The 22631-nt window shown below is 39.4% G+C and overlaps 1 protein-coding gene across 1 annotated transcript in view; it reads left to right on the forward strand.

Moving 5' to 3' along the window:
* LOC102205487 (transient receptor potential cation channel subfamily M member 4-like) overlaps window positions 1-22631 on the forward strand; it is a 34122-nt gene that overhangs the window by 8296 nt on the left and 3195 nt on the right. Inside the window, exons 2-27 of the mRNA XM_005748518.1 lie at window positions 1190-1251; window positions 1340-1517; window positions 2048-2228; window positions 3717-3886; window positions 4272-4449; window positions 5025-5089; window positions 5195-5428; window positions 7972-8074; window positions 8164-8285; window positions 8402-8698; window positions 8810-8911; window positions 9022-9150; window positions 14602-14731; window positions 14901-15046; window positions 15211-15323; window positions 15399-15512; window positions 15622-15662; window positions 15754-15986; window positions 16352-16464; window positions 16772-16904; window positions 16999-17179; window positions 17367-17526; window positions 17626-17807; window positions 18161-18293; window positions 18383-18446; window positions 19311-19404. Coding sequence (XP_005748575.1) covers window positions 1190-1251; window positions 1340-1517; window positions 2048-2228; window positions 3717-3886; window positions 4272-4449; window positions 5025-5089; window positions 5195-5428; window positions 7972-8074; window positions 8164-8285; window positions 8402-8698; window positions 8810-8911; window positions 9022-9150; window positions 14602-14731; window positions 14901-15046; window positions 15211-15323; window positions 15399-15512; window positions 15622-15662; window positions 15754-15986; window positions 16352-16464; window positions 16772-16904; window positions 16999-17179; window positions 17367-17526; window positions 17626-17807; window positions 18161-18293; window positions 18383-18446; window positions 19311-19404 — 3658 coding nt within the window. The remainder of the gene's footprint in view (window positions 1-1189; window positions 1252-1339; window positions 1518-2047; window positions 2229-3716; window positions 3887-4271; window positions 4450-5024; window positions 5090-5194; window positions 5429-7971; window positions 8075-8163; window positions 8286-8401; window positions 8699-8809; window positions 8912-9021; window positions 9151-14601; window positions 14732-14900; window positions 15047-15210; window positions 15324-15398; window positions 15513-15621; window positions 15663-15753; window positions 15987-16351; window positions 16465-16771; window positions 16905-16998; window positions 17180-17366; window positions 17527-17625; window positions 17808-18160; window positions 18294-18382; window positions 18447-19310; window positions 19405-22631) is intronic.

Consider the following 22631-nt stretch of genomic DNA (forward strand, 5'->3'; position numbering starts at 1 on the left):
TAAGACGTTAAGCCCACCTGATTCGTACTTATTCATCACAACAGTTTTTCTAATATAATGCGTACGGTTTTTCCATATAAAATTAAAGAGCATATGGTCAATATCTTTACTAATTTTCTTATCCAGATTTAAGGAGAGAGCAGCATATGTTAATCGGGATATCCCTTCAGCTTTAGTAATTAACACTCTACCTTTCAAAGACAAGTCCCTTTGCAGCCAATGGTTGAACTTTTTTGACAAGCACATTATTATTTAGGGCTTTGGAGTTGACGTCACGCTGCAGTGCATTGTGGGATCGCGACGCCATGACAGAAGGCCACAAATCAAAACAAATTGTGTTGGAAGCAGGACTGTCAGAACCATGCTTAAAATCAGCGCAAAAGACAAAGGGCTGTATCGCGACCGATTGCACCCAGACGTTAAGAGATGGTACTTGGGGAAAAAAGCGTGCATCGGTAGCCCAACTTCAATAACTCTACAAACGGCGCTACTGTTTAGTTTTCTGTCTTTATTTATGTCAAAAGCTATAGCAGAGCTGTGCGTTTTAATTTTTTAGAAATCCCTCAGTCAGAACGTGGTATATCATCTTTAGATGGAAACTAGCGAGCTAACTTTGAACTCCGTTAAATTTCATAAATTCTGTTATCAAGGATGCCTGGATGTTAGACCTAATTGTTACACCTGGTACAGCAACTACACTGATCATTTTATTATATATATGTATATATATATTTCTGTTTATATTATATTATAATATATATTGAAAGCTGAGGTTATTCTGAACCGAAAAACATTCACTTATAGTATGATTTGTGACCATTTTACAGACAAAATTACCAAATAATTCCAGGTGCCCTGTATGATACATGGGTTAAAGAGTTAAGGTTGTTTTTTCTTTTTTATTGAGTTGAAGTTAAAACTATACATGGAAGTTTCTCCGCTTGAAGTTCCAAGTATCGGCAGTGACCCACTGCCAAACTTCTTGGAAAAACCTGTCATGCAACATCTGTGCAAGCGTGCAACTGGTGGGAGTTATACCCAGCTTTACAGTTTTTCTTAATCTCTGTCATAACACAGATAGATATAGATGCAGATAGATATTTGTTTTTATTGATGAGTGAGCATCAAGGGTCAATGATCCCTAATTCCCTGACCATTATTGATCACTGTTAAAAAAAACTGCTTTCAGAGTTGGATCCCCAAAACCATCAAAAAAAGAGTGTGCAGCACCTTTGTAGAAGATTCTGTCAGGTACTGTGACCTCTGTCTTTTGATAGTGACATGTCTGTATTTTGAGTCAGCTCTCACAGTGATGTTTTTATCCCTCCACATCTCTCAGTAATGGTGCATTGTGTCAGTGTGGGGCTGCGAGAAATGACCATGCCTCTGTGGCTCTTGGAGACTATTTCAGCACTGCAATTGTGAACCACTGGGAAAGCGTGCAGCACTCCTCTGAACAACCAACTGATGCATTTGGAGAGGTGCAATTTGCAGGGGCCAGCAAGAGGCACAGCCATGTGGGTGGATTTCTTTTTCTTTTTCTTTTTTTTGCACAATTCTATATCTCTAGAGCAGGAGTGGGCAACTCCAGGCCTCGAGAGCCGGTGTCCTGTTTTAGATAGCACCCTGGGTCAACACACCTGAATCAAATGATTAGATCATTAGCAGGCCTCTGAAGAACCTCAAGAAGTGTTGAGGAGATAATTTAGTAATTTAAATCAGCTATGTTGGATCAAGGTCACATCTAAAACCTGCAGGTCACCGGCTCTCGATGCCTGGAGTTGGCCACCCCTGCTCTAGAGCCTTAAAGTATTTGAATATGTTTGCATGTTCTAAAAAGCAATGCCTGTAAAGGTGATTGAAATAAATATCCAGACAAACCCTGAGTTGTGGTGTGCAAATGAGCAAACAAAATCTGTACTGATCAGATGTCATATTTATTTGAGCATCCTTTGTTCATTACTTTTATTACTTTCATTACTTCTTAAATCCTGTGCATTGCTGACATGTGCTTGTTCTTCTTAATCTGTCAAATCTCTAAACTTAGTTTCTGCGTCTGTCATGGAGCACTGAGCCTTTTTTTGTGTACAACATATTGACAACCCATTGGGCTCTTCCTCCACCCAACCTGGTTGTTTCTGTTGTGGGTGGAAATAGCAGGACACAGATAAAGACCTGGGTACGGGAGATCCTCAGACAGGGACTGGTGAAAGCGTCACAAAGAACAGGTAAAAACTTTAGGCAAGGATAGATGAAAATCATCACATCAAATGCTGCTATGACAGTCTTCCTGACAAACTCATGTGTGATGTTCACCGTGTGTCTAGAATATGTGTGTGCTGTTTGCTTAGCAGAAGCTGTCATAATTTTCTCAATGACATTTAAAAAAAAAAAAAAAAGTCTTAAGTGGACTTCCTTTATTTTTAAGACTATAAAACTATATAGGCTGTCTTGATATAGTCATATATTGAAGTACCAACTATTCGGTTCAATTTCATTTAGATGGTGCCAAATCACAACAACTGGATTTAATAGGAAGCCAATGAAGGAGAATTATGAGCTTGTTTTTTTTTTTTTTTGAATGATGGTTCATGTTTTTATTTTGCCTCTTGTTGCTCTATGTTTTAAACATTTACAATAGAGTTCAGAACAACACAACCAGAGACTTCAGATGCAGGGCCATTTATACTAGCACAGTGGCAGGTTTAATAAAAATTAACGCTGTCAGTCCCTCTCTCAAAACAGTAGACATATCTATCTAACAAATGATGCTGCCAGGTCTTTCTTGAACATACTCATGGTGGTTTGAGCGTGAAAAAATGTAGTCTCAGAAGGTCAGTCGCTATGCTAACAACTTCAGCTGTAGTTCAAACATGCTTATGTTTACGGAATAAGGATATATCAACATCAAGCCTCAAAATACGTAAAAGGTGGTTGAAGTTTTTGAAATAAACAAGGCCAGGTCCTGATCTTTACCTGACATGGTCAAATAATACAAATGAAACTCAGCAGCAGAATTTAACTTCGGAAAAGAGCATCCAAGATTACCAACACCAAGTGGAGTGGCCAAAATCCTGTAATAAGAAAGAATGGGCATCAGTCAGCGCAGACCTGACCAAAATTGTGGGAAAACTCAGAATAACAGTGGAGAAGAAACTAGATAGGGTGATCTGATCTGATCTACTCTTATCGAGCACAAAGTTTAGGACAAAGCGGCCAAGAAAAAAGAAAACATCGGTCACCTCCAATGGACGTCCATGGTTGCTATGTAAAAAAATTTCTCTGAAAACAAATGAAACTGGTCTGGACAAAGTGAATCCTCCCAAAAACATTGCAATGTGTAGGGGGTGTGATGATATCCAAGGGAAAAGATGCCTCAAACATTCTCAACAGTCTGACTGACATGTCAGTGCAGAAGGCCGGTATACCAGGGTCTGGGGGATGATTAGAACACACATAGACCAGGTCTGATCGTATAGCATCAAACCCAGTCTGCTAAAAGGGAAGGAAAAGACCTCCATGTCTTCTTCCTGGACCTAGCCAGTGCTTTTCATTCTGTCCCCCATTTGTTACTTAAACTAGAGGAACCAGCTGAAGGAGGAAATGATGAAAGGACTTACCACTATCAGAATAACTTCTCTTTATTATATCTTTGACCCCAAATCCAAGCAGTGACTAATGCTTTCTCACACCGATTTTTAATCTGTTCCACCCAGGTGCATGGATATTAACTACAGGTCTGCGCGAAAGGCTTGGTCGGTGTGTTGGACAGGCAGTGAGAGATCATGCAGCTGCGGCATCTTCAGTCTCTCTCAATAAGGTGGTAGCGTTGGGGATTGCTCCGTGGGGCGTAGTGGAAAAACGAGAGCAGCTGGTCAACCCTCAGGTAGTACAGTTTACACATTTCTCAAAGCATTAAGAACATCTTGTTAACTTTTACTATACAATCTTTTACTGTAAATCTTGCTTAAAGATTTGATTATATTTATCTTTTTGAATGTTTTAATATTAGCTGTCCATAATCATATAATGCTTGTATTTCATGGGCACTAATTTCAAATTAATAAGACTATGTAGACCTAATCTTTGAGTGCTCAAGGTCAGGTAAATGTATGCTAATTGTGATTCATCTGGATACTCTTGGGACCAAACTTTGCATCTCCAATAAAAACACACCAAAAGGATGTGCAAGTTTCAGGCCTTTAAGACACCGTGGAAACTGATCAAGGCCAGGAAGAAACACTGGAATAACTGGTTTCCTTCCTTTGCAGGGAAGCTTTCCTGCAAGGTACTATGTCCAAAACATATCACAGGACTCCTGCTCACTGGACAACAACTACCAGGCCTTCCTGCTGGTGGATGATGGGAGTGTGGGCCGCAGAGGAGGAGAGATGAGTTTCAGAGCCAGACTGGAGGAATACATTTCCCACCAGCGCACAGGCATATTAGGTGAGAGATGGCACTATAAAATAAAATATTATTTTAAGAATTATAATACTTATTTTGACAGTGGTTGACCATTTATGAGCCTATCCTAGTTACTGTACAGGGCGTAACAGGTACACCCTGTACAGGTCACCAGTCTGTCACAAGGGCAGGGCTAGCACAAAGAGAACAATTTGAAAACTGCGTGTGAAAAGTGCCAAGTGTGTGCGTGTCTACGTGGACTCAATTTGGACTCACATTCACACTTTTGGGCAATTTCGAATCACCAGTTAGTCCTAACCCCACTAACTGCATGTCTTTGGACTGTGAAAGGAAACTGGAGCACCTAGAGAGAACCCATGCAAACATACAAATGCCACATAAGAAGGTCCTAGTCAGATGGTGGATTCAAACACAGGACCTTCTTACTTTAACGCAACATTGCTAACCACTGTGTTGCCAATGTTTAATCAAGCAAAAAAAAAAATCACAGGGTGCGCCATCTGTATCTTTGTTAGTTGCTGTGCCACTCTCATTAAGTTAGTAAAAACATTTTACCAAGATTGGAACATGTTAAAAATTGTTGTATCTTTTTAAAGGAAGTGGCAGCATTGACATCCCTGTTGTTTGTATGCTGATATCAGGGGATGCAGACATGCTAAAGGTACAGTCTCTGCTTTATATGTTGACTGATAATCACAAAACATGTTGTGACTTGATATTCAAATTGTGTAAATATTTCGTTCGTGGTTTTTGTAACGCCTGTCAGAGAATGGATCTCTCTCTGAAAAACTCCATCCCCTGGCTGGTTCTGGCTGGCTCAGGAGGCTTGGCTGATTTCCTGAGTGATATCTTGGAGAACCTGTCTTCAGCTCCAGCTGTGCCGTCCTCTGGTGAAGGCAACAGTGAGGCGGGTCCCAGCGTGGATCTTAAAGACAGAGTGGCAGAACGGTTTAAGAAGCATTTTCCTTCGGAAGTACAAACCGACAAACTAGTGGAACAGGTGAGTGCTGAGGCTTTTACTTTGCAAGAGTTGGAGGAAAGATTTTCGGTAGCCCCTTTTATTACACCTCGTTAATAACTATTACATATATTATAAGTAATAACCACTTAATATCCAAGTAATATCATGGTAGCAACTGTGGTTACAGTTGAGTAATAGTTCCCTGAAATTTACATGAAAGCATAATGAACATAATAAATAACTGTGCCGTGAAAGAGGGTCTTCTAAACTCTTCTGCAAATCTAATGTATTCATATGACCATGGTATTAAAATGCCGCTTATTACATAGAAACTGCCACAGGTATTTCCTGGTAGTCATTACTATTCTTAAGGTTGTTTTAAAAGGTTATTAACTGGCTATTACAGGGTTCATTCGGGTGCTTGAAAGCTTTACAATGCTTGAATTTTAATATTGTCTTTTCAGGGTTTGAAAGTGCTTGAATTTCAGATGTGGTGCTTAAAATTGCTTGAAAGTGTAACTGTATTTTGCTGTACCTGAATAGTTTTCTTATCAGATAGAGAAATAGAATGAGTAAAATTAACATGCCTGGAGGTTGTCGTTTTAACGAATATTTGATGGAAAACGACAATGGTTGAGTTTGCATTCTCGAGTCACATGATAGCCGAGTCCTTGTAAGCAATTTTCGACTACATGTACGTTACACATGTTAATTTTTAAAATTATTTTTATTATTTTGCTAGCTATCAAACTCGCTGGTGAAATGATTGAAATGCACTGAGTGTGATGCAATACTGCAGCGCTAATATAGCATTTAGTTATGACATGGTGATTTATGGTGTTTATATCTCTGTGTATTGGTGCAGCTTTTTCAGGTATTAACTCGGTGCCTTTGGCAACACCTAGGGGGAAATAATGGTAATATTATCCATTTGGGCACAAAGAATAGACACATTTTTTGTGCTACCGAAGTTCCCCGGCTTTCATTCAAAATCTGTTTATTGTGAGCACCTACACAATAAACACCATAAACATTGTAAATGGCTTCAAGCTCACGCTGAGGCCTGAAGATGACTATCAGCCACTGAGACATGAGACACATGTATGTGTTTTTGTATATAAATGTTTCACATAAGAAAGAAGCATCAATATCTGATAAGAAGAGTTAATAATTTGGGCTTGCTGTGTATTATTTTTGTGGTGTTCTTGTTTTGTTTTTTTCAACAGTAGGTGAATATCTCTAACAAGTTGATTTGTTTACATTTGCACATCTTAATTTTTAAGTGAAATGTGTGTTTTGAGTTTATACACTGCATTCATATTAGTCAACCTGTTTTAACAAAGGAGGAATAAAGGTGTTTAAGTCAACCCAGGGTGATTTCTTTTTATTTTCACATGGTCTTACTGAGGTGATGCGAAGTGAAACATGTTTTTGGTAATATGCTGGAAAAACTTGAAAATGGACTTTGAAAGTGCTTAAAAAGACTTTGAATTTGACCCTGGAAAAAAAGACATATGAATCCTGCTATTAATATGTTATTAAATAGAAACAGGCAGCTACCAGCAATATTGACAGGTAATTATTACACTTCTTTACACACACACATTATGTTATTAATGTGTTATTAAATAAAAACAGACAGCTTTGCATTTTGCAGCTCTGTTTTCTGCTTATTATCCAGAAACTACCAGATATATTGCTAGGTAATGACCACATGTCTGGAAGTTAGTTTTAATAGGTTATTTATATGTTATTAAGTAGAAACAGGCAGTTTTGCATTTTGCAGCTCTGTTTCCTGATCCAATAACAGAACTGAGCCACTTACCAAGCAGCTCCTATATAATGATGTCAATAATTGTATAACCTTAATCTAAATTGCAATAGTGTAAGTATAGTTGTGCTGAAAATAGATAAATCTATTATTGTTGAATGTGAATCAAAAAAGTGACATCATAGGTGAAAATAAAGGAACTGTGGTCAAAGTGGAGCAAAAAGACTCTTCTGAATGGGTTTAGAGCATCAAGAAAAGCTTGTTTTTATAAAAGTTCTAAAAATTGTTTGCTTTCAATCAAACATGAATAAAAACAATAAAATCATACCCCAGTATGACCAGGGAGGAATACAAAAATAGAATAAATATCAAAACCTGTATTTAAAAAATCCAGAACTGTTTGCCAACTGAAGAAGCAAAATCTCCACAAGCTCACAGCTTGCCAAAATAGCATAAAAAGTATAATAAATCCTAGTCCTAAAGTCTGGTCAAAAGTTGCAATGGGCAGGCAGCATTATCACACATGAAGAAATCTCTACCATTTCACTCTCCAGATGCTGAACTCTGGAGGTAACCCATTTTGGCATGTGTGTTAGTTATTTATGGTTAGATTTTTTTGTTTGTTTGTTTGTTTTGCTCTGCTCTGCTTTGAAATCATTAGCCAGAAAAGTTACAGACAGTGCATAAAACTGACTGACATGAGAGATGCTTTCAAGCAGGTGCTATAACATCTGTGGAATGTACTTCATCTCCTACATCTTGTCCCTGTCATCTTGCAACTGTTTTCCAACATTCCTGTTTCCTTTTCCAGGCTTTTAGAATTTACCAGAATAGAGGTTTGATTACGGTGTACCACGGAGAGCATGAGAGTCCAAATGACTTTGACACTGTCCTGCTTAAAACACTTGTGGGAGGTATGTATAAGTAGACCATAATTATACATCATAACAGCTGCAACCCCTTTTTATCCTTAATTAAATTTTTTTGTATTTGTCTTTTTTAGCAAGTAAGCAGCGCGCATTAGTTGAGGCAAACCCTTATAGTGATGAGCTGAAGTTAGCAGTAACGTGGAATAGGGTTGACATTGCCAAGAGTGAACTCTTCAATGGCGACATCCAGTGGAAGGTGAGGAGGGGAACAGATGTGTAATATCAAGTTTGACAGATAAGTCAGTTTAAATGTGATTATTTGGCATTATAAATATTGACCTGCCTTAAAACATGATCTCCTTCCTCCAACAGTACGAAGATTTGGAAGACTCAATGACAGATGCGCTGATCAATGACAAGCCCCAGTTTGTTCGGCTTTTCACTGAAAATGGTTTGAACATTGTGGACTACTTAACCTATGGAAAGCTGGAAAGCCTCTATTGCTCTGTGCCAGATGGGAGCTTACTATATCAGCTGCTACAGCGCTGCCTAGCAGAGCGGCTGGCAATGGCGGAGCGTCACTCACCATCAGAACAACAGAATTCATCCTCAAAAGTGGCAGCAGATAACAATCAGAGCAGACCAAGGAGGGAGTTTACCCTGTTTGAGGTGAGTTTTCTAATCTAATACGAGGTTATGCTCAAGCAGATCCAGAAAGAATGTGAAACAATTCCAAAAACATATCCTTGTGCTTACTGTTCCATCCACCTGTTTCCTCAGGTGTCAGGGGTCCTGAAACACTTAATGGGTGATGCCTGCCAGCCTTTCTACTATAAAGCTTTAGGCTTACAGTCATCTTCATTCAAAAGGACAGCCATGAAGGTATTCTGAACTTTTTAGAATAAGCAGGCAGTGTACTTGTAGTGACAGTATCTCTCTTTTACATTTGACCTAATAATAGGTATTTTTATTCTTTTTTTTATTCATCCCAGCGTGCCACTAAGGTTCTGCATGGAGGTTCCAAATATCACCAGCAGCGTTGCCCCCATCCCTGGGCTTCACTCTTCCTCTGGGCTGTACTGCAGAACCGCAGTGAGATGGCCCTTTTCTTCTGGGAGATGGTATAGGCTCTGAGACAAACTTCAAGAAGTATTTTACTTGGGGGGGGGAGATAATTTTTGAGCCCCCTGCTGAAGTTGTAAATTTGCTCACTTCCCAAAAAAATTAACAGTCTTTACTTTTTAGGGTGCCGCATTTTTGGGCTAAAAGGCGCACTTACAATCCCTTAATTTTCTCAAAAATCGATAGTGTGCCCTGTAATCCACTGCGCCTTATGTATGAATTCTGGTTGTTCTTACTGACCTTGAACCAATTTTATGTGGCACACGGTGCTCAAAAATCTGTCAAAAATGTTTTAGTGTGACTTTGGTGCTACGAAGCTGCACCGCTTAATGGATTGTCGGAACATTACGGCTACCGTAGTCTGGAGCCTCGTGGAATAATCTGGGTTCAAACTCCGCTTCAGGTCCCAAAGTCAAACGAACACTGCAGCATCACTGAGAGTTAAAAACTGTCTAAATTCTTTCATGTTTAATAGAATGATCAGTGTTGCTGCTTTAACAGTTAAGTTTAACATTCAGACATCCATGAAAGCAGAAATTATTCAATTTAACAGAGTTAGCAATTAGCAGGAGGTTAGCTCGCTAGTTTCCACCTAAACATGATATACTGTACCATGTTCTGACTTAGACACAGCTATGTTAGCATAACATAAACCCAGCGAAGCTGGAGGAAGAACTTTTTTCCACTCGATAAAAGTTAACGTGAGGGTTCACGATGGCTAGGGACAAATGCAATCACATGGCAGGATGCTGTAAATGGACCAAACTTCAGGCAGGAGAACAACTGAGCTAATCCATCCACAAGTTAGTTATCAATATACTGCTGCATGGGCTGGGCTGTAATTACATCTTAAGGTTTTAAAAACTGAGCTTTAAAATTATTAGCAGTAATAAAATAAAGTTTGTCCCGAACCTTCGGGAACCCTAACGTTAACTTTTATTGAGTGGAACAAAGTTAGCGTTCATTCTCCAACTTCACTGTTTATATTATACTAACATAGCTGTGTCGCTAGCGTTCGCGTAGCACATCATTATATATAGCTAGCCAAACTTCAGTAACCCTACAAATGTCACTGGTGTTTACTTTCCTGTCTTCATTTATGTCGGAAATGATAACAGAGCTGTACGTCTTAATTTGTTTCAGAAATCCCTCAGTCAGAACCTGGTATATTATATTTAGATGGAAACTAGCGAGCTAACTTCTAACTCTAACTTAATTGTTACACCTGGTAAAGCAGCAACACTGATCATCCTATTAAAGATGAAAGGATTTAGACAGTTTTTAACTCTCAGTGATGCCGCAGTGATCGTTGGACTTAGGGACCTGCAACAGAGTTTGGGACCAGGCACGGCTAATGATGTCAGACTTAAAGACTGGATAGTAACAGCTGTTGGTGCCATTATTATTTTTTTTTAAAAAGAAAGAAACAAAATGACTGTAATCTGTCCTTGGCATTAGATTAGATGAACCTTTATTTATCCCTCGGGTGGGTTCCTTCAGGAAATTCAGTTTCCAGTAGCACAGCACCGACAGAAGTTGCAGAATGTGAGCAGAAATATACCATATATACAAATATATAAATACAGAGTATACAAAATGGATAAATAGAATAAATAGGAATAAGAATACAAGGGTGTGGCACATTTCAAGTATTGTGAGTCTATTACACCGTTGGATATTAACAAAAACTATTGCACAGTGAAAAGACACTACAGCTTACTTGTTCCCCCCTCCTTTGTCCCCGTTTCCCCTCTCTCTCCCCTCCAGCGAGGAGTTAAACAGTTTAATGGTGTGTGGGACAAAGGACTTTTTAAGTCTGCTGGTCCTTGACTTTGGGAGAAGTACCCTCTCACTGAACAGACTCCTCTGGTTGTTTATGTCCGTGTGCAGAGGATGGAGAGGATGCCCAGCATGGTCCACAATGTCCATATTGCACCTTAATTTGTTTTTATATAAGTGTGTGGAATGAGTCTTCTGTTGAACGTTTTTTAATAGACAAAAAGTACTTGAGTAAGTAAATGGCGAGTCAAATTTTTGTCTTTTTTTTTCTATTTTTGCTGATCCAAAAATTGATCCGATCCGTGACTTAAAACCGTGATCCGATCAGAACCGTGAGATTTTTGATCCGTTGCACCACTAATAACCACAGTTGAGCAGAGAGGAGGAAACATTATGCTTTGAGGCTGTTTTGGGGCCCTAAATGACCTCCAGCTGACCACAAACTTCATGAGGGTGGCTCCAACATACTCCAGTGGCCCCTGCACTCTTGGTTGGCAACTTGGCTTTTGCCATAGAATACCACTGGTGCCCTGCTTTTCACAGATGAGAGCATCTAAGGAGTCATATTTATGGAGGGATGCACAAACCTCTACAGGCTAGGCAGTAGGGTTGGGCGTTATGTAAAAAATTTCCAACCTACAATTGTCAATCAAATAATCGACAGTGTGAATTATATTCGCGCATGCACAGACTTTTTGATGGGCGGAGCAATGTAATCATGCATGGACTGATTTGCGTGCTTACAACACAGAAAAAGTCCAAACATGGGCGAACTAATTGCTAAAAAAAATATAAAGTCGCCAATTTGGGATTTCTTTGGCTTGACACCGGAAGAAAGAAGTAAACCTAATGATGTAACCAAAGCGATGTGCCGCTTGTGCAGACATAGTGTGAGCAAAGGACTCAAATACAACTAACTTGCATATGGTTTTTTTTTCTTTTTCTGAACATAGGCTACTGCCTTTCTTTCGGTTATGTGTTTGAGTAAATGAATCTCTGAATTGGGGCGCACACTAACGAAGGTGCATTTGCTCGCAGATGAAAGAGGGGGCTTTTAAAACAGCGCTATTATTATTATATTTTTCTGTTGACTGCTTCCATTAGCTCCATCATTATTAGCAAACTTACTCATGGGCAAGTAAATAAATAAATCGCCCTTGTAAAAACGATCTGAGCCATCGTCGATAGTTGATATATTCAGCACTTACTGCACTTACTACCTTTTAGGACTGCCACAAATGATTATTTTGATAGTCGACTAGTCACCGATTATTTTTGCGATTAGTCGACTAATCAGATCATCATCCATTGGACGTGAAATGTACAGCTTAGTGCACCAGCATGCATCTGCTCTTATATAACTATCATTAGCTTACAGCTTGAAGTTTTTAAGGTATGTGCTGACTAAAAACAAAAACAAGTTGATAGTTTATTAAATTTTAATGACATTTGCAGATTCTCTTGGTGGCGTTTAATAAACTCAGCCGTCTGCTCTTTGCTCCCTAAAATATAACAGGACATTGGAGTAAATTTGCGACCATCCCATACTTCTGTTTAATCAGTTCTCTGTTTGATGTTTATTCAGCTGTGTGAAAACTATAACTTAACTAATCTCAGCCAAACCGATTTACTCAGGAACAAATAAAACACTGAAAAAAGCCAAACAATAACATTTTTAAATTATCTAAGTGACTTATATATCATGTTTAACCTGAGTAGCCAAAGATCGCGGGGGTCTGAAAATGATTTGCCAAGAGTTCGCTGTTCTCACCGGCTCTAGTGAGCCTTGAACCCCGGCTAGCTATCAAGCTGGTGGGTAACAGATGTCTCCGAAAACGTCAGAGCGCTTTTGCAAATATGTGTTGTCTTAATAAACTGAAAATATCTTAAAAGTTTATTTTGTGATCCAGAAAGAATAATTAGAGTAATATTTAAACTAAGTAGCTGTCGCCATTGTTGGAAACTGGGCCGCGCTATGAATTCTGGGATATGCTGGGCCATGAAGGATACACCTGACCTGATTCAGAAATCAGAAATCAGAAATCAGAAATCAGAAAGGGTTTATTGCCAGATGTTGAGCAGGTTTACAACATTAGGAAATTGCTGCGGTGCTTCAGTGCAAACATACTGTCATAAAAATATAAAAATAAGAATAAGAATTAAAAGTGCTAAGTGGATAGATATATACATGATATATACATGAGTGCAGGTGGTGATCAGTGCCAAACATGGAATGATGCAGTGAACACAGCGTAGGGTCATGTGTTAGTGGTGGGAACAGTCATATGGTTATTGTTCATGTGTCCGACAGCAGAGGGGAAGAAACTGTTCTTATGGCGAGAGGTTCTGGTGCGAATGGACCGGAGCCTCCTGCCTGAGGGGAGCAGGTCAAACAGACTGTGTCCAGGGTGAGAAGGGTCAGCTGAGATCCGAGCTGCACGCCGCAGTGTCCTGGAGGTGTACAGGTCCTGCAGAGATGGGAGTCTGCAGCCAATCACCTTCTCAGCAGAGCGCACAACACGCTGCAGTCTCTGTTTGTCCCTGATAGTGGCTCCAGCGTACCACACAGTGATGGAGGAGGTGAGGATGGACTCGATGATTGCAGTGTAGAACTGCATCATCGTCCGTGTTGGCAGGTTGAATTTCTTCAGCTGCCTCAGGAAGTACATCCTCTGCTGGGCTTTTTTAATGACGGAAGTGATGGTGGGCTCCCACTTCAGGTCCTGGGTGATGGTGGTACCCAGGAAGCGGAACGAGCCCACAGAGGTGATGGGGGTGTCAGTCAGGATGATGGGGGGGAGTGGAGCTGTGTGCTTCCTGAAGTCCACAATAATATCCACTGTCTTCTGGGCATTCAGCACCAGGTTGTTGTGGCTGCACCAGGACACCAGACGTTCAACCTCCCTCCTGTAGGCAGACTCATCCCCGTCCGAGATGAGTCCGATAACGGTGGATTCCCTTCCGCTACAGATCGGGTAGTGACACTTTCAAATCTGGGGAAATGAAGGACGCATTTTTCGGCCGCATTTGGAAGCATCTTTGAATTTGGACAGCCTTCATCGCGATGCTGTAACGTAATCGGCCTACAAATGCGGCCTCCGAAGGATGCGGACCCTGAATTTGGACACAGCTACGATCTTGGGGACTGCTTCTTCTTCTTCTTTGGGGTGTAACGGCAGCTTACACTCTTGAATCCTACTTATTCCTGCGTCTTTCAGGATCTTGCAAAGCTTCAAACGATGCATCGACTATTTACAGTAATAAGTCGTCAATGATTTTGATAGTCGCCGTAATCATGACTAGTTGACTAATCGTGACAGCCCTACTACCTTTAGGTATTGGGATGATATCCTTGGACTCATTATCAGATGTTATGCTGGTGCAGTGGATAATATGGTGATTATAAACTGGCAGTTACTGGAGGATGAAGGAATTGATACCACTGAGTGGTCCCCATGCTAACCTAGGATCCTGTCTCCCTGGACACATTTTCTTTAAATTCAGTTAATAATTTTAATTTCCATCAAACATTTTAGCGTCCTTTCATTCCTAACACATTACTCAGTCCAAATCAATACAGATATGAGTTTTTCCCTATTGAAATCTAATGAGTTTTCAAAGTGTTCCTCTAAGAAAAACAATCAGAAAATATATAATTGCTTGCTTTCCAGGCAGGTGAGGCAGTCCTGAGTGCTCTTGGTGGCTGTAAGATACTCAGAGAACTGTCCAAACGGGAGGATGAGACTGAAACCAAACTCTCCATGAAAGAACTGGCCCAGAAGTTTGAGAACCTGGCTCATGGTGAGACAATAACTACAATTGTCTGCTACTGTTGATGTTATAATAATTAGATATTTCAAAACCATTTCACAAAGAGCCCTTTGAATTTTCCTTTTAACAGCTTATGTAACGCAATAATAACAAACCTATCTAACTCTTTGTCATGTGTCTTATGTCTACTTTACCTCAGATATTTTCAGCTCTTGCTATCGCAGTGATGAAAACCGCTCTTTCAGCCTGCTGATTAGAAAGTCTCCTGTCTGGGGTCACAGCACCTGTCTTCAGATGGGTGTGAGCTCTGATGCTCGGCGTTTCTTCAGTAATGATGGTGTACAGGTGTGTCATATCTTTAATTCATGTTGTTGTCATGATTTCAAAGATGAATCAGATGAATTTTACAAAGGAAATATAGCATGATATTTGTAAAATAACACAACATTTCATGTTGAGCCGGTGAGCTGCTGTTGATGGATAAGGACTGCTTTTCTGTCTTCTTCCAGTCTCTGTTGTCCCAGATCTGGTGGGGTGATATGAAGAGGAACACAGAGGTCTGGAAGCTTCTGCTCGTGTTCTTCTGCCCCATCCTCTGCTACACCAACCTCATCTCTTTCAGGTAAAATTTTTAATTTAAGGTTTGTAAATTATTTTTTAATATCTTTTTTAAACATTTGCCACTTTTTTCCCGCAGGAATCAATACGATCAGCAAGAGGAAGAGAGGATGCTTTTTGAGGATGAGCTGGATCAGGACACTGACAGTCACTATGGGAACACTGTCTTCTCTTTCTCTGACATCAAGCAGCAGTAATATTTCTACATGCACTCTACAGTATTAATCTGTAAAACATCAGTTTGTTATTTATTTGCATTAGTCTACTAATTTACTTTAAAATGGTTTTTTTTAATATCTCAGTGAAGTTGACTCCGAAGGTCAAAAGAGTGATGCCATTAAAGGTGAGTCCTGTTCAAAGAGTCCTCTGATTCTTGCTCCATATGCTGTCATTTTTAGTCACCTGCTTATCTGTGTTTATAATCTTTGATACAGGCGTACCCCAACGACTGCCACAAAGTCCATTCACAGTGTCACGCTGGCGTCAGTTCTGGTTTGCACCGGTCACTTCTTTTCTGGGCAACGTCCTGATGTACTTCCTGTTTCTCTTGCTTTTCGCCTACGTGCTGTTGGTGGATTTCAAGCCCCCACCCCCCTCAGGTCCAGCTGCCACTGAGTGTGTGTTGTACTTCTGGGTATTCACCCTCGTTTGTGAGGAGATCCGACAGGTGAGTGAAGAGAGACATCTTACTTAGAACTTTGTTCGCCAAAATGTTTAACTGTATATAATGTGAAGTGAACAACTGAATGCAGCAATATGCACTTAATTGAAATCTTTTCTTTTTAATTGCACATAGTAGAAAGAGACAATATGTGTGTCATTGGAACACAGTGGTTAACATGCTGTCGTCTCACAAGCATTAAATTGAAGATGGACACAAAAATAAATAAACAAAATTAATACGCTTCAAGGTGCATGTATAGGCAGGTATATAAAAGCTATTATCATACTAAAGTATGTTGATAGTTTTTATTATTGTAGTTTTTGTTTTCTGACGATCTGTTAAGTTTATTTTTTTTCATCTTCTTCAAGACGCTGTTTTTGGGGACGACCTGGAGTCAAAGTTTCAGACTCTACATTCAGGATGTGTGGAATAAATGTGATCTCACTGCCATCAGCCTGTTCATTGTCGGACTGATTTGCAGGTATGGACAAGATATAAAAATGATATCTTAATCTTAGATTGCTCATCAAAAACTTTTCACAACACTACATACAGTTTAGTTTGTCATTGCATGATTGTAACATTTAAGAAATCACAGTATTCGTTTTGTGGTACTTGTTTGGCTTCTTAAGTGTGTCTCAAATAATTTTTTTAATACTTAGTTTTTAGTCACTTAAATTTAAAACATTTCCTCAGTTAACAACCAAATGTTACTGGTTAATTTACAGCTTTGCCACCAGGTGGTGCTACTGCCTCACTGATTCAGTGATGCTGTGCTTGTGTTTCAGGATGTTCCACCGGTCACATGAATTTGGACGAGATGTCCTGTGTTTGGACTACATGGTCTTCACACTTCGCCTCATTCACATTTTTGCCATTCACAAGCAGCTGGGACCAAAACTCATCATTGTAGGAAATATGGTGAGAAAGTTACCATCAGTTGGAATTATACCAGGAATATGTGTCTAATAATACAATGTGAGCAACAACATGACAATTTCCTCCTCTTGTTTAGATGAAGGATGTCTTCTTCTTCCTCTTCTTCCTGGGCGTGTGGGTCTTGGCGTACGGAGTTGCCAATCAGGCTCTGATCTACAACTATGATCCAAATCCAAATCGCATTTTTCTGAGAGTTTTCTACATGCCATACTTGCACATCTTTGGATACGGCTCTTCCATCGAGGAAGAGATGGATGGTACAAGTGTTTGTGCAATTTGCATGAAAATAAGAAAATTGTTATTACACTGAAATCAGTTTTAAAATGCTGCTTTTTTCTACTGCAGGTTTTTAAAATTCATCACAGCAATTAGAAATTTAGTTATTTTTTTTATTATTGTAACCCTTATTTTAACCTTTCTCCTTTTATCTCTATTTTGTGACAGTGGGACGGGTACTAAACTGCACAGACAATGTGACTTTGATTGAGAGCGGTGAAGAGCCGTGTAGAAATCAGGATAGTAACTGGCTGGTAGTGATTCTGCTAGTCGTATATCTCCTGGTCACCAACATCCTGCTCATCAACCTAGTCATTGCCATGTTTAGGTAAAGAACCAGTCTGTCATTATGTTTCTCTGACTACATTCACAAACTGTGAATGGTTTGACTTGACTCAGTGGCTCTGATCTGCTTGTATCCACACAGCTACACTTTCTCTGAAGTGCAGGAAGACAGTGACACCTACTGGAAATTCCAGCGTTACAACCTGATTGTTGAGTACCACTCCCGTCCTTCTTTGGCTCCGCCTTTCATTATCCTCTCACACATCAAAGTCTTTATCAAGAGGATCATCCACAAAGTGCCCTCTGTAAAGATCCACCACTTTGGTCAGTATTGGATCAGGAGTCTTAGTTCACAATAATACAATAAATTTATTAATTTAATAAAGCTATTGCTTTATTATATTGAAATAATAAGTGTAACAGGTGAGAAAGCCACAGTTGAATTGGAATTGGATACTTTGTTAAATATCTTCCAGTTGTTGTTGTTCACAAATGAGTTTTTATGGGGTTTTTTGATCAGTTGCTGCCATGTTATCACTAAGTTACTCACTAAAAATTGCACTGTCTAAATGAGAATGGGCTCTTTGTTTATTTGCAAACTGACCTCAGCTTAGCACCGATGTAAACAAACAGTGAGTTGAAAGGTAATCAATTCAAACCTTTGTCTTTTCTATCAGTGTTAGACTTGGAAGCAAAGGCAGCGAACAGATTATCAACATGGGAAACGATTCAGAAAGAAGACTTCCTGACTGCTCGAAACAAGATCCAGAAAAGCAGCGACTCAGAAAGGCTCAAACGGATGTCTGCAAAGTGAGCAAAGCATCCTGCTCCGCTGTAGCAGCATTATTTATTACTGTGTGACTCCATCATTCTGAAGAATGTTTATTTTTTTGTTATAGGGTAGATGATGTGCTTAAACGTCTGACTGAAAGCAAAGAGTTTGAACACAGACTACAGGCTCAGGTAAAACAGAAGCATTTTTCTGAAGCTCTCACTTTGTCATTTAATACCCTTTGACTCATTCCTCATACATATGTAGAAATGCTGTGAAAGAGCATGTCTGCACAGTCAAAGTATTTTATATAGAGATTAGAGAGTATAATGACAGAAAGATGGAACATGGGGGAAAACACCTACTATAAAGCAGAAAGGCAGTCTAAGTTGGGTTTATGTAAAGTTGTTTGCTGGCTGAGGTCAGAGATAATGTGGGTGATGGTAAGTAATGCATATTTAATATTTTGGAGAAAAAAACAGCCAATAGTTTTGGTTGCACATTAATTAGAGTGTTAGAAAGTGACAAATTGTGGTCTTGTAGAAATGAAAGGTGAGTTTTAGTTTTAGTTGGTAGGTGGATTTTGGTCACTAGATGGAGCCAGGCAAGCTGTCTCTATTTCATCTGTCTTTGAACTAAGCTAAGCTAGGCTTTGCTGCCCTCATGTGTGTCTTTGATGATGCAGTTTCCTTATTCAAGATGATTTTCTCCAGTAGGAGACAAAACACCTTTAAGCACAAAAACATTTTTACTCTCTGAGCTTTTCAATTATTAAAGTAGTACTTTATGTTAATGCTCAAATGGGACTACATAATATTTATTTGATATAAATACTGAAACAGATTATTTCAATCTGTTTTGTGTGTTGTTATAGACACAAAGACAAGACATGCAATGAACAGAAAGCTTGAACACATATATCTCTGCCATTATTCATTATTGATATCAATAAAAAATAAGTCATCCTTTTCTCACTTGGTTTTCATTTAGATTTAAGAATAACTATTCTATTCTGGACTTTTATGATATTCTGATATTCTGCTCTTTCTTCTCAGATGGAGCAATACTCAACTGTCCTCAACTGGGTTGTGGATACTTTAGCACAAGGAAGTACAGTCAAACCTCCTCGTGCCCTGCCTGTGTTACGAGGTACTTCCCAGAACTTATGAAATCAGTTTTGCTTACAAAACAGCCTGCATGTTGAAAAAGTCACACTGCTTTCACTCGGGTTTTATTGCAGTAAGTAAACAGATAACATGTCATCTTCACTGCTTTAGTTTTAAAAGCGCTTACTAAATCTTTTACATTGCAGTCGGATTTTCTGTGATGTTGTCTATCAGGGGTCATATTGAGAGCACGTTAATACTTTTTTTTTGCTCCGTTACACTGCAAATATGGGCCGTATTTTTATGTCTGCATTATTGTTTTCTATTTAATCAAGTTTTTATGCAGTATAATACATTTATTTTTAATATGACAACAAAGGAATTTGTTGCTGAGAGTTTGGTTAAAAAAAGCCTGCCACAATTCATGTGGTATGCCTTTTGGACAAATGAGACCAAAGTATTGATATTTGGATTATTTAAATAATTTCAGAGATTTTTTTATTAGATCATTATCTAGTTATTATGTCCTTGTAGAGAAATTCTTAGAAGTGAATGATGTATGCCTGTTACACGTGGCTGCACTATACAAAAAAGGTTCCTTGTCTTGTCTAATTCTTGGCACAAAATCAAAGTGCAGAGTGAGCAAATACATTCCAGACAGTCAGGCCTGTCTGGTTTCATAACGTAGTAGATAACTTGTAGGTAAGAAAAGAAACCAAGGGTAAAATCTAGGTTTCTTTCGAATTCTCGTTTTATGCAGATGACACAGTTATCTATTGTTCATCTACTTGATTAGTACAAACACTTGAATTTCTTGAGGCAGTCTTAGATGTTGTTCAGTCTCATTAAACTTACTTTGTTTCATTTTCTTTTCCCTTTCCTTCCCTTTTTGCATTACTGTGATCTGCTCCTTTTTAACATACCAGGGCAGCACCTAAAGAGGCTGTATACTGTTTGTTATTGTGCTTTATGTTTTATCACTAGTTGCGAAAATGATGTACATCACTGTTCTCTGTATGCTGCTGCTAAGTGCTCATTTCTGAATATCCTCATCTCTGTATATAATTGTTTTTTAATCTAAAAATGTCTGGTCGAGGGCACCAGTTTAGGTCACTGAGATGAGCAGGTGACCATATGCCATATGGCTGAGAGCACCTGGCCTGGGATCAAATCTGACCCGCAGCACTTTGCCACATGTCTTCCCCTTACTCTGCTTTCCTATAACTCTTCACTGCACCTATCTAATAAAGCCCGAAAAAAGCCATGTGTCTGTATATGTAAAAACCACAACCAGTCTACGCTTTCACAATATTATACAAATGTTTGTCTCCAGGGTCAGAATGGAGTTGTGAATAGACATTTTAAAATATCCTGTCCCCTTTGTGCTGCAGTAATCTACATAAGAAGTTCAGACTGCACAACTGATTATCAGACTCATGATGGGGGAGTTTAAGTCCATTTTAAAAAGTGTGAGAAGTGTGAGCTCTTTGGGCCAGTTTGACTGCTTTTATTACCACTCTTGTAATAATGTTTGCTTTTTGTGTTCACCTGTCTGGACTGGACTGCATTGGCTTTTTCTTTGTATATTTGCTGAAACTTCGTCTCCGCTCTTTGCCAGGTGTGTCTTTAAAAACAGATTTAAATCTCAATGAGATTTGAATGAATAAACAATAATAATAAAAATACTTTTGAATGTGATCATTTTAGTAAACTTGATGAAAGAACCTATTATTTGTCATTAATAAATACATTTTAATTCTGTGCACAATGTGGGATTGTAATAGTTGGATCTACTATGCACATAAGTATCATGGATAGTGTTAAAGAAGCATGCTGGTGCTGAGTTTCAGTCTGCCATGGCTCCATTGAAGGTCACATAGTGGAACAAGCCATTGAAGGAGCCTTCACTGTAAATAGCTGCGTCACCTGTCAATAACCGGAGGAGGAGCAACTCACACTGAGAGGCACTGTCATCGCTTTCAGCCTGGCTGCTCTCTGCAGTATTGTAGCTGACTGTGCCACTGTGAGTGTGGACTTTATAACACTGTTCTCCTCCTGCTGGCTCCAAAGTTAAAAAAAAAAACACACAAGAAGCCTAAAAAAAATGCTATTTTCAGGAAGTAAGCATATGTTCAAAGTGCTTTCCTCTCCATTTCCTTGCATGTACATGCACGTCTGCATGATCCTTACGTATTCTCATTTGCTTCAGCAGTGGCAAGAAGAAATTAATTTTGCTGTGTACACTAAAGTAAATAGCAGATACTGAGAAGAATATTCCAAAAATGTGCGAACCATTAATCTAAAAAACCCACACATAGTACATTTATCAAAGTTCTGCTTCTTTCCTGAATAGTTTGGGAGCTATGACTACAAAAGCTGTGTATAGAACCATAACTTTATCTTCAAATTATTTAATTGTTGTAATTTCTAATAAGAAAAAAAAAATCTTATTTTTGCCCCCCTCCTGCAGTTCAGTAGCCCCCTCCCCCATCCACCAAATGCATACACTCACCTCTCTAATGCTCTGTGTTAAGGGCATCAGGAGCATTCTTCCTCGCCATGTGCCTCTGTCACTCAAGTATACCCAGCCACACACAGTCGTGTTTCCACTGTGTCCTCTGTGTTCCCAGCACAAGCCTGGCACTCTGCTCTCTGTGAGCACACTTCTTTTCAAACCGTCTCTCGGGAGTCTGGGAAAAAGACCTGAACACTGCCTAAATCTGCTGCGCCTTAGCAGCTTTTTGTCTTCCATCAACTGTTTTGGTTTTTGGTGGAAGAATAGAGTAACAAGAATAAGACAGTCTTCAAATTCCAAAGCTGCATTTCTCCCAAGATGGCACCTGTAAAATTTTGGGTGGTAGGTCTCCTGCTTATGCTGCTGTGCTCATCCCAGGTCCCTTTCTCTGTTATTGTAAGTGCCCAAGACTTGAACGAACTGGAGGAAAGCCTCCATGATAGAAATGCTAAGGAGGCTGAAGAAAGTGAAACGGCTGAGGTTGGTGAGGGGAATGAAGAAAAAGATGAAGACTCAGATGATGATGATGATGAGGTAGAGACTGATGAAAAGGTGGAAGAAGAACAGGAGGATGAGAAGGAGACAGCAGAGGAGGAAGATGACAATGCTGATAATGAGGAAGAAGATAATTCTCAGGAGAACGGGGATGTTGAGAAGGAAGAAGAAGGTGAGGCTTCAGATGAGGATGATGCAGAAAAGGAAGAATATGAAGCAGAGGAGGATGAAGAAGGTGAGGCTTCAGATGAGGATGATGC

The sequence above is a fragment of the Pundamilia nyererei genome, unplaced genomic scaffold (genome assembly GCF_000239375.1).
Source record: "Pundamilia nyererei isolate P.nyererei 1_Seehausen unplaced genomic scaffold, PunNye1.0 scaffold00223, whole genome shotgun sequence".
Lineage (NCBI taxonomy): Eukaryota > Metazoa > Chordata > Actinopteri > Cichliformes > Cichlidae > Pundamilia > Pundamilia nyererei.